General features: G+C 38.9%; 1 protein-coding gene across 1 annotated transcript; it reads right to left on the reverse strand.

The window, feature by feature from the left end:
- Positions 1 to 1,009: 1,009 nt before the first annotated feature.
- Positions 1,010 to 8,652, reverse strand: LOC110103957 (ABC transporter C family member 14). Its single transcript, XM_020832864.2, has 11 exons — positions 6,285 to 8,652; positions 4,843 to 5,163; positions 4,459 to 4,545; positions 3,437 to 4,063; positions 3,097 to 3,261; positions 2,713 to 3,007; positions 2,327 to 2,541; positions 1,916 to 2,221; positions 1,749 to 1,812; positions 1,379 to 1,618; positions 1,010 to 1,295 (listed from the first exon to the last, which is right to left on the reverse strand). The coding sequence occupies exons 1-11, from the start codon at positions 8,349 to 8,351 to the stop codon at positions 1,195 to 1,197; spliced, it is 4,488 nt and encodes a 1,495-aa protein (XP_020688523.1). The 5' UTR covers positions 8,352 to 8,652; the 3' UTR covers positions 1,010 to 1,194.
- Positions 8,653 to 12,443: the final 3,791 nt, after the last annotated feature.

The following is a 12,443-nucleotide window of genomic DNA, read 5'->3' on the forward strand; positions in this document are numbered from 1 at the left end:
ATAATCCACCAGTTTTTATCACTTTTCTTTTCTTTACAGGAGCAATGAAAGTGGCCCTCAGGTTTTCAAGAATTATAATAAAAGGGTTGAGTCTCTCCTATTACTTTCATGTGCGAAAGAATTTTAAATTAATGAGGTTGGTGTGGGATCCTTATAATAAACTAAGCAATATGAATTTTAAACCCTGCCTTCAATTTGCTGACATATGTGCTGACCCAAAACTATGCACTTAATAGAGTTGTTGCGGGTGAGAATTTGATTAATGGAAATATCTTGTGGGGGGTGTTAGCTTTATATGAATTATTAAAATTTTAATAAACATTATATAATATTAAAAAAGTGGATCCCACACTTTCACACCATCCATCCATTATTATTCTTATATATTTATACATATACGAAATATATGTATCTATCATTTATTTTTATTTACCTCCCCCACTTCAATCATCTTTGTATTTATCGATTTCATGCAGCAGGACACAAATAAGTACCGTACCGCAAACAGATTGGTTGAAGAATAAAAATGATTAGTGAATTTTGTATGGTTCTATATTTTTTTTTCCTGCTTTGAAATTATTGCACTATTCACCTTCTTTCAATCTATCAATATTATGCCTTTTGTCAAACTTTCATATCATTTAAATAGTAATCCATCAATTGCCGTGAGCTACAGACAACAACCATTCTTTAAAAAAATATTTTTGCAATAGACTACAGACAACAACAAAACCCTGTGAAGTGTTTCCTTTTTAGAACTTTATAAAAATTAATCAAAATAGTTCTTTTAATCATGCTTTGAAATTAATTAATTCCTTATTCATATATTATACTAATTTAAAACAAGTTTACTAACTAAAAATTTAATTGAACTAATTTTGAACTGTATAAATAAATATTCTCAATTAGTCGTGCTAGTTTAATCATTGAGATGGATTGTTTTCATGCAATGATGAGAGATACGAAACCAATTGAAGAAAAACAAACAAAGAAACAAACAATGTGGAGATTCTCAACTGGCCTATCATTATTTAGAACTAATCAAAAACTCTTTTACTTTGTGAAATGAAACAAAGATAGCAGCTCTCTTTCAGCGTCTTCCAGCAGATTATTTCACTTCCAATTCCAAAACAAATGATGATATACAAATCTGCTGCTTAATAAACTCTGCAATAACTTACATTCTTCTCAGCATTACAGATCAGAGGAGCGGTTGGCGTACTCCTGGACCAATGCTCCGAACAGAGAGGGCCGCTCAATTAAATTTGTCGGTGAGTCAAATTCCTTTGCCAATCCTGTGCAAAATTTTACCCATAAATTAATTTCCATATACAAAAGGATATATATATCAGTAAATTTTAGTTTTTGAAGTGCTAACCTGAATCTACAACCAGAACTCTGTCACAATCCATGACGGTAGGAATTCTATGAGCGATGCTTATAATTGTACAATTTGAGAAGTCTTCTCGAATGATTTTCTGGATAAACCCATCGGTCTGAGAATCAACCGAAGCAGTTGCCTCATCCATGAACAGGATTCTGCTTTTCTTCAACAGAACTCGGCCCAAGCAAAAAAGTTGCCTCTGACCCACACTCCAATTCTCACCATTATCGACCACTGAAGATTTGCAATTCGAATTAGAGATGAAACAACTCTCGAATAGAGCACAATGATGTTGATGATATAAATATCTATAGAGCAATTAGGATCACTCTTGAGTCACAAGATGTAAGAGCAGGTTATGTACCTAAAGCATCAAGCTTTTCAGGTTTTGCCGCCACTGCTTGTTTCAGCTGGCACCGTTCCAGGCTCTAGAAAAAGAAAAATATTCTCATCTGTGAATTAACGGTTACTTTTTTAAATCTATTACTACTACTAGCTGAATGATGAGAGTATCCACTCATCAATCCTTACCTGCCATATTTCATCATCTGTATATTGTCCAACTGGGTCAACATTGCTCCTCACTGTTCCTTCGAATAGAACAGGCTCTTGAGGAATTATACCAAAGCGGGACCTTAGATCATGAAGACCCAAAATGCAAATATCTATTCCATCAATGATAATCTTCCCTCCAGATGGTTCTACAATTCGGAAAAGAGCTTGAATCAAAGTTGATTTGCCGCTCCCTGTTCGGCCAACAACTCCTATTTTCTCCCCTCCATGAATGTCAAGCGTGATGCCATGCAAAACAAGAGGAGTGTTTGGCCGATATCTAACCTGTACGAACAAGCTTATTGAGAATCACTCAGGTATGTCCTCAAAGGAAAGAATTAGTTCTTCATATATTAAGGAAAAAAAAAAAAAATAACTCAGTAGTTTAACCTTCAGATCTCTGAGAATAATATCTCCATGAGTGGGCCAGTTTGGTGAAGGCAGACGGTCTTTTATCCTCCACGGTGCTTCCGGAGGAATGCTACTAAATTGCTTTAATCTCTCTACTGAAACCATTCTATTTTCTAAGAAACAGCTTATCCAAATTGCCCAAAAAAGCACAGAATTGAGAGAGAGACCGTAGGAAAGGGATAAACCAACATACTCTGCGTCAAAGGAATTAAAAAAAAAAAAAAAAGTGAGTTCGCAAATTGAGATTCTGGTTCAGACCAGATTATCACTACTGATGTAACGAACATAATAAAAAAAATATTTTTATTTTTAATTACAAACTTTTAAAATGTTCGCAATATACCCTCAAAAAAATAAAGGGGTACCTGGCTTGATAAAATTGCTGGGAAGCATAACCATTGACAGAGCAGATATGCATAAAATGACAGTTCCAATTAACTCCAACCGAAATCCCATCCATTCATTGGAACCGTTGTTATGAAAATCCATAGTCAAGCTCGCATTTACTCGGTTGATGTTTTCTTGAGAAAATCTTTCTTCCTTTTTAAAACAGCGGATTGTCATGACGCCCTGAATGGTTTCTGAAAAGTGATGGATGACGGGCGCTTTTGTTATTGAATCAAGACGAGTCAACTCTCGAGATGTTGTAAGATAGTAACCCTGCAATCAAAGGGATTTAAAATTATAAGTTTAATCAATCAAATTAATGTCATCAAAGCTCAACTCTAAAATGAAGACAAATATCATACCCTATACCAGACGTTGAGCCATGCAAGTGGAATTATGAAAAAAAGTGTTGGCCAAGCAACCTGTATGGTGACTATCAGAATGCTTAGTACAGTAATGTACATTGAAACGGTCAATCCCACAAAGAAAGGGAGGAACAGATCAACATTTGTTTGATCTGAAGATGCCTGAATTAAAAAAAAAAAAATTATTCTGATCAGCTCCAAGGGGGAAAGAAAGATAAACAATGAAAAAAAGAAAAAACACACACACAAAATAACTCTTCAATTTCAATTCTCTTGGTATATAAAAAGTTTAGGGTTTAAACAATATGAACAATCAAAATCTAGGCAAAAGCAATACCCGACTAAGAATTCTTCCTGAAGGAGTGGTATCAAAGAACGACATAGGTGCATGCAAGATACTGTTCAGGATCTGCTTGAAAAAGATTTGGGCAGTTTTCAGCCCCCAATAAGTGACAAGAAAGGACCTCCCAGCGACTAGGATTACAGAAATTACAGCTATAATCACATAAACTTCAATAAATTGTGAGGGATTGAATGAAGAAGCATTATTTGCAGAAGTTGATAATGCCAACCAATAATCACTGGCCATCAAAGACCCTTGCCACAGCAGTGAAACAATCAAAACAGCAATGACCCCCCACCATCCCCAAGCCTCGGTAATGTAGGTTTTGTACACGTTCAAACTGACTTTTCCAGTCTCCCTTTCCTCGTCTTTGATAAGCTTAGCTGAACTCTTCTCAGTCTTAGGCGAGATTACAGAAGACTCGTCCTTTGACTTCTCATCATTCGTGATGGTTTGGTCACCTTGTTTGGATGGAGAATCCATTCTCACTTGCTCGGGAGGGCCATGCTCTACTAGCTCCATAGAACTATCATGTGCGGCAACAAGCGCTGCAAAATCTGCACCAGCATTTAGTATTTCGTTGTACTTTCCAGATTGAACAATCATCCCATCTCGCATAACCTGACCCATTTTGTAGACATTAGATTTTAGTGGCATATATGATAAGTGAATGATAGTTGAAACTAGTTATAAGCATCAACTAATTCGCTGATCATTAGTTTATATGTGAAACAAAATGGAAATGTTAATTTTTTACCAATGAGCATTTGCATTTTAATGTCAATACCTGCTCGTGTTTTGATGATCACATAAGGAAATAATATGTTGGTGATTCAATAAAAAAGAAAAAGTTCAATGAAGTTTAGAATAATCAGGGTACCGTTTCTCTCAAAAAAGAGATAAATATAACAAGGTTTATCCGATTAATTCGCTGACATGGACATAAGTTTACTGTAACATTTTAATCAGATCAGTATGTCAATACAACTTTAAAGGAGTGATATTATATCGCATACCAAAATAAGATCAGCATTGTGAAGAAAATCAACTTGGTGGGTAACAAGTATAACTGTCTTGTCCTTGAGAGCACCCCTTATGCATTCCTGCAGAGAGAATTGAGTGGTTTTACAATAAGATTCCATTGAAAACTGCAGGATAATTCACTGACATATTTTCACAAGGATATAAAAATTCTAAACCCCAGGAATGGCAAATCAAGTAGTAGCTCTCAAAACAATCGCACCACAAACAATATATAGCAATGATAAGTCAAATCATATCTAGAATGTTGCGAAATGATGAAAAATTAATGCGATACTGAATAACTGGTCTATTCAGTATATCGGTAAGAAGAAATTTGATGTTCATCTAGTTAAGTTAAAAAAAGCATGAAATTTTACCTTGAAGATCTCTGAGCCAGTGTGAGCGTCAACGGCACTGAAGACATCATCGAGGAGGTATACATCTGAATCCTGATAAACAGCCCTGGCTAGCTGTATGCGCTGCTTCTGACCGCCACTGAGATTGATTCCTCTCTCTCCTATCTCAGTCTGGTCTCCAAACTCCATCATTTCCAAATCCTTCGTCAAACAACATACACGGATCACTTCCTTATACTTTTGCTGGTTTAGAGGCAGACCAAACAAAATATTGTCCTGAATAGTTCCATTTTGTATCCATGCTGTCTGTGCCACATAAGCCATGCTTCCACAGACCCTAACCTGAGATAAAATTTAAAATGTAAAAATAGGGTAGGGGGGGGACAAAATCACAAATGAACCAAAATTTGGATAAATTAAATTATACATACGGATTCAGATCTTCTTAAATTGATCATGGAAATAGTTTTTGTTTTAGGAATTTATAGCATGAAGAATCCGATCACTATTCCTAATTTTCCCCATCTCAATAGTTTGCATTCTACTCTTCTTAGAAATAAAAAAACCCACCTTTTTTATAATGAGAATTGTATTATTAATTGTCAAAGCATATGTGGGCCTTACATGCTTTGTCACATATAAGCGCTCTCATCCACAATGATATTTGGAGGCTTTTTAACTCACAGTAGCCTTCAAGATCACCAAATATTTTTGAAACTTGATGATTGCGCTCATGATCTTAAAGATTTAGCATTCAAAACCCAAAATAAAATACCAAAACCATAAATGATATAAAAGAGAAAATAATCCAATAATTAATCTCCCCTCTTTCAAAACAAACACTATCAGCTAGCTGGGTTTAGAACTTCTACAGCTTGATGAATTAGCCAAACTTGAGTCACACGTACAATTCATTTTACATGGCTGATAATTGAATCAAACCATAAAGTCATTTTGAAAAAAAAAAAAAGGTAGAATAATAACAAATTCAATTCTAATCATCAAATATGAATTGAGCAACTGAAAATGAGTAATGACTGGGTGATCTAAAAATTTAAAACTCCATTATTACAAAAGAGAACAAGCAAAATACAAAAACGTAGTCAATTAGAATACAACTGCTTTTTTGTTTTTCTTATATGTTGACTTGGCTCTCTTATTTATTTATATTCTTTTTAGGGGAGGGAAAGAGTAGTATAATAGAGTGTAATTTCGAAGGAATGCTTGATTAAGAGCCGATAGAGAGGTGAAAGAGTTTTTTCCCAATGTGTTAAATATTTTGATTAAAATATTTAATTGCAGTTCTGCAGTTGATGAAGAAACACAAAGGACAATCAAGTGGATAAGTAACATTGTCGCGACGCACATAATTTCCCTTCTCTAAAAGAGTTTGTTAAATTATTATTAGTAAGCGGCGACCTTACGCATTATACGGCGACGATCGGACGGTCAGTAACTTTTACCTTTCCGGAAATACGATGCATCTCGCCGACTAGGCACGATAGAAATGATGACTTGCCGGATCCGACTGTGCCGACGACGGCGGCGACAGCGCCGCGTGGGATCCGGACGTTCACGCGTTTAAGCCACGCTGTGTCGGCGCTGACGTCATCCTCCCATCCGAAGGTCCCCTCGCAAACCTCCACTGCGGGAGCGTCGACTGCGTAGCCGCTCAACACCTGCTCGACGGCGCCCTCGTCGAGCTCGCCGCTAGTCATGTAGGCGTCGAGCCTTTCAAGCGAGATCATAGCCTGTGAGGCCGAGATGAGAGCCTGGGGGAAGTTGCGCATAGGCTCCTGCAGGATCTTGAAAAAAGAGGTGGCGGTGAAAACGATTCCGGCGTCGAGACGAACGCCGGCGGCAATACAAGTACCAAATACGAGGGAGGAGATGACCAACGGTGCGCTCCAGAGCACGATGATGTTGCCGGAGATGGAGTACATGAAGCGGGAGAGCCAGCCGAACTCCTCGGATCGGAAGCCCTGTATTCGTTTGTTAAAATGCTCCTCCCAGGCCTGGAACTTGATGACGCGCATGTAATTCAGCATCTCATTTGTGGCTTTCATGCGCTTGTCACGCATACCCATCAGGGAGAACTGGAAGAGGTTGTTACGCCTGGTGCCAAAGACTACGAAGACCATCACGGCGATGATGCCGACGACCGCGGAGGTGACGGAGGGGCCGAGGTAGACGTAAAGAAGGGCAAGGGCCACGCCTACTTGTAGAGGCATGAGCCAGATGTAATGGATCTGAAGCATCATGTCGGAGAGCTGCTGGGCGTCGACGGCCATGTAATTGACGATCATGCCGAGTCCGTGGGATTGGCGGGCGGAGCAGGATAGGCGGAGGCCTTTGCGGTAGAGGGTGGTGATTAGAGTGGAGCGGATGAGCATACCGGTCTTCTGCGAGTGGAAGTTGTAATGGTGAGAGCAGAGGACTTCGACGAACTTGGCGGCAAGCAGGGTGAGGCAGAGGTAATAGCCCTCGTAGATGGATGAACGGCGGCCGGAGGCGAAGTCAATGAAGCGGTTGATGAGAGTGGGACCGACGTACATGACGCAGAGACGGAGGACGGCGAGCGAGGCGGTGAGTAGCAGCTGCGGCCAGAAGCATCGAAGCAGTGTGGTGCGGACGGGGTGATGGGATTTGATGGCGGGGCGAGGCCAATGAGAGTTGAAGAGATTATAGAGCCGCTGAGCCTGGTGCTCAGGAGCGAGGGAAGGCACGTCCTGCAGCTTGAGGGGGGATTTGTAGCCTTTGGCAAGAAGGGGGTTCATCCAGCTCCACGTCAGGCGGGAGAGAAGGGAGGCGGTGGTGTACGCGGTCACGTTCGGTTTCGACTCGGAGTCCTCCGATAAGTTGCTGTCTCCTGTACTTGACGGGGATGAAGAAGAGAGCTGGGAATGGAAACCGGTGGAAGGGGAGAGAGCGAAGACAAGAAGGGCGGCGGAGAAGAGAAGGAAGACGAGGGAGGCGATGCCATCTGGAAAGTTGGCGGATGAAGAGAAGAGGCGGAGTACTGCGGAGACGGTTAGGAGGATTGACAGTAGGAAGGAGAAGATCCAGAAGAGGCGGAGTGTTAGTGGATGGGAGATTGCGCGAAATCGCTTCTCGTGGGCGATGACGGCAGCAGCGGCGAGATGGGACAGGAACTGGAAAGAGAAGAAGATTGATTGGAGAAGGCGCCAGGAGAACGGGGAAGATTTATCGAGGGCAAGGGCAAGTACGAGAAGGACGAGGAAAGCTGCGGCGAGGATGGAGGAGATGGCCAAGGGGAGGTTGAAGCGCCATGTCGTGCGAACGGCGGAGGAGGTGGGGAGAAGTGGCTTGGCGGCGTCCGAATTAGATTCGTGGCGGCGGGAGAGGAGCTTCTGGATGACGAAGAGAAGGAGGGTGAGAAGGAAGAGGAGGTCGAGTAGGGAGAAGAGAGCGCGCTGCGGACACGGTGAAAGGAAAACGAAGTAGAGCAACTTGCCGACGGTGGCTCCGGGCGGAGGAGAGCAGGTGAAAGCGGAGATGGAGAAGGACATGGTCGCCGCTACCGGTGCCGATGGGTTTCCTCCAGTGGCGGGCACGTCCTCGTCCCGTCTGGGCGTCTGAGGAATCAGGAGAGGAGATTCAAGGAGAGGATAGTCGTGTATTGGAAAGGTGATGGATAATAAATGAAAAAGGACAAAAGCTTGTTACCTGTTGGAAGGGAAGGAAATTGAAGAAACGGAGAGAAAGAAAGAAAGGTTTAATTTGTGCCCGCCAAAAAACGTGCGGTGAAAATATTAACAACGAAGATAATTAAAAGAAAAAGAAAATGGTCATTATTGAATAATCGTCATCGGGCAGACAAACATTGATTTTCTCTGCGCGCAGTGAAGGCGCAGAAGAATTGAAGTTTCAGCACAGCCCGATTCCTACCTTTCATTGAATTGAAGCGTCATTCAAAGGTCTATTATGTTATGTCTTTGTATCTTTCAGCCCCATTTTTTTAATATCACGATGTCGCACTATTTTTCACGACCATTACAAAATTATTTTTTGACATCTATGCATATAATGACCATATATAGTTATAAACACCTCGATTCATTTATTTATTATTATTTTTTTATAAACTTTAGAGTTGTTTGTATTTTTAATTGAAACTATTATTTACTATGTATTACAAAATTCATTTAAGATATGCTAATTTGTAAAGCATTAAATCCATTTTACCTTTATTGTATTTGTACACAAATCTATACGATTGATGGATAATATATAAAATTATTAAAATTAAATACTCCATACAAAAAGTAATATGATATATATTTTATGCGTATTAGAGTACCTTACAAAAATAAGAGTCTACAAGTCCTGTGATCATGCATGCATGCACGGCTGATATTTCATACAATAATAATTAAAAAAGTAGACTCATTTTGTATACTGCTGAGCAGACATACATACATATTACACATAAATGCATTATGACTCATTTCATATGATTAGGGTTTATTAAAATTAATAATGTGGTTAGGGCTGATTTTATATGTTGCGTTCACATGCGCACATATATCATATATGTTATTCCTATGGCCCATTGAGACGACCGCTGTGAATCACAAATGTTTGCAAAAGCCAAAAGTATGATACCAAAAACTCAGTTGCAGATGCTTCGCCCGATTGGACCAAAGGGCCACGTGGATCAAACACCATCCATGCAGAGTTGCAAATAATAATTTTTTCTACGCCGTGAGTGCTGAGGGACTTTTAAGGATTTATTAGTCATTCACTCACTGACAAAAAACAGCTCAATGTGTTTTCCCTAATTTATCAACTTCACTTCAATTTGCTTCAGTTTCTACTAACTATATACATAATAACATTATATCAAACGTATCTCAAAATAAATTTGAGCCAAATATTCTTATTTTGAAGCTTGACCAAAATAACATTTTCAAAGTTGGGAATTTTTTTTTTTTTCTAAAATGATATAATTTACTAGAAGACAAGGCAAAAGAATCCATCATATCCTACATTTTCTTATGACCAATTATCGCAAGCTTTGACATTATACATCATATTTTTACTGAATACAAATAAACAAATAAAAACAAATTTATGGCAACCTTAGAAAAAAGAAAGAATAAAAACGATTCCATTACAAGTTCTGAAGATGAAAACAAAAATATTGAGATTCCAACGTCATGGGACAATGACCCATTTTAAGCTCTAAACAGCTAATGGAATAATCAATTAGGAGTTCAATTAATTTTTATTAAAACCAAACCGTTAACTCACCTGATAGCAAATTTTCTGACATTTAGGCGGCAAAAAAAAAAAAAGGAAAGCAGTCTATCAGCACATAGATTTTGGTTTATTTCCTCTTTTCGATTCATGTATTGTGGACGAAGAAGCCCCAATCCGCAAATAGCATTTATAATTCCTTAATTAACGACAGTCGACAGCATTTATAATTTATGTGAAACAAAAAAAGTATGTGTACGTACAGCCCTACCGATTTGTAGACTAACACTATATATTAATGATAGAAACAGAAAATTAGGCATCACTGATATTTCGAATCTTGGCAAAGCATCCATCCCATTCTTCTTTTTCTTCATCAGATTTTACCTTCTAAAGTTATAATAGATTGGGCCCTGGCCTTACTTGGCCTAAATGTCCGCCCAAATAACTAAACAAATAAATAAAGAACCTGCCCCTAAATTCCCATGTTAAAAAACAAAAAAGATGGAACTACTTTTTAAAAGGCCGTGGATTTTTTTTTTTAGTACAATCTTAACAAAAAATACACGAACAGCAACAAAAAAAAAAAAAAAAACAACCAATTCTGTCAAAAAAAAAAATCAACCAATTCTGTCAAGTAATGAAAAAACATGGTATACAGAAAAAATATTTTCTCTATCAAAATATTGAAAATATTGTCATTTTGATTTTTACAAAAACAAATAGATGATCAGTTGAGATGCCTTAAGATTATAGAGCATCCTTTGTTTTTAAGTACGTCAATTAAAAACTTTCCAAGCCATTATTGCATACTTATAAAAATAACCCTTAAACCAAACATATATCCACCAGCCAACATTTATTAAATCAGCATGAAGAATAGGCTGATTTATTTGAAAAAAATAAAATTTTCATCCACAGGCAGCAGTTTAGGAAAATCTAATATTGGAGTTTTATGATCAACTCCATACGTATGACATGGTTTTCATGCATATTTTCAGATGTGGGGAGATTCAAGACTCTATTTTTGAGTGCATCTGATAATTTGAAAGCACCCATCCAGTCATCGATCAAACAAAAAGAACTGATGCGAAACAGTGATGGTGAACAAGAATTGCATTAAGGAATTTAATTAAAAGTATAAACTTCACTTTGCCGAATATAAGATAATGATTCTTCGAGTTATATTTTAAAACACTCCGTGAGAGAATTAAGTAATAGCAATCAAGTACAATGAAGATTAACAATATACTTGCAAAACAACAACAACATAAATGAATAAGCTAATGTCGAAGTTAGCATGAATCCACAATTTAATAAGTAGATCATTCACCTTGGGGAATCCCTCACTCACACTCATGATTGAAGTTCTTTTAGCGGAAGAAGGTTGCAAGCAAACTTAGAGACGCCACTAGAAGACTTGCGATGCCAAGGGTGCTAGTCGCCGGAGAAGGAGTCGGAGTTGGAGGAACGGGTGGTCGGCCGGAGAGAACCCACGATACTCTAGGTTGTTGGAGTTCGATCGTCTCGCCGAGGCAATAGATGATTCGGTTGACGTAACTTTCCACCGAATCGTCGTACTCCCAATCCGATTCGTAGAAAGGTGATCGGAAGATATTTATCTCTCCTTGGGCAATGTAAGCAAGGCCGTGGTAGATCTCAGGATCGGCCATACACCATTGACGGGAAGAGTGGAAAATCTTCTATGCTTCTCTTGGCTTTTATCAACATAAGAGTTATAATGCTCCAAGAGAGGGAGTAGGTGAGGGAGGCGGCTCAAAAAGAGAGAGAGGAGCGGCTTGGGTTAAGTTTAAAGAGGTGTGGGAAGGATTTTAGTAAATCTGAATTTTGAATTTAGATTTTCCTAAGAGAGGGAGGAGAGTATATTTGAATTTCAAAATTTATTCCAAAAGGTAATAGGGGCTGGCAGTTTGGGGAGGTATTAATGGGGTATTAATGATGATTGGCATTTGATTTGGAGAGGGATTAGGCTAAGAAGGGGGTGCGGCCATATGGCTGAGGATGAGTGGGATTTTGTTTAAGCAAGTGGGCCCCAAAGAAATAAATAGGGTACTTAATTAAATCTGATTTTATTATCAGATTTAAATAATTAGGAAGGGTTTCTTTCTTAGGTTTAGGCAATAGGAAAGTATTTGAAAACCCAATTAATTAATTGAATTCTCATTAGGTAGCTTTCCAATTACCAAATCCTACTTTAGGAAAGGGAATAATGGGCTTTGAAATTTGATTTTCAAATTTAGGGGTCATGGGAAGAGGCCGGCGGCTAGGCGTGTGGAAGGGGATGGGGGAGGCTGGCGGGTGGGATTGTGGCCGGCGGTCTGGGCTGCTGTTGGAGGCCGGCGAACAGGTGGTAGGGGTTTGGTTTTGGGAGGAGGGGAAGG

The sequence above is a fragment of the Dendrobium catenatum genome, unplaced genomic scaffold (assembly GCF_001605985.2).
Source record: "Dendrobium catenatum unplaced genomic scaffold, ASM160598v2 fragScaff_scaffold_142, whole genome shotgun sequence".
Taxonomy (NCBI): Eukaryota; Viridiplantae; Streptophyta; class Magnoliopsida; order Asparagales; family Orchidaceae; genus Dendrobium; species Dendrobium catenatum.

Bases quoted from the DNA above. Each gene is read 5' to 3' on its own strand.
- LOC110103957 (XM_020832864.2), bottom strand. From the start codon at position 8,351: ATGTCCTTCTCCATCTCCGCTTTCACCTGCTCTCCTCCGCCCGGAGCC. The intron at 4,064-4,458 runs GTATGCGATATA...AAAATGGGTCAG, and splicing joins ACAATGCTGATCTTATTTTG to GTTATGCGAGATGGGATGAT. The intron at 1,296-1,378 runs GTTAGCACTTCA...AATTTTGCACAG, and splicing joins AGTTCTGGTTGTAGATTCAG to GATTGGCAAAGGAATTTGAC.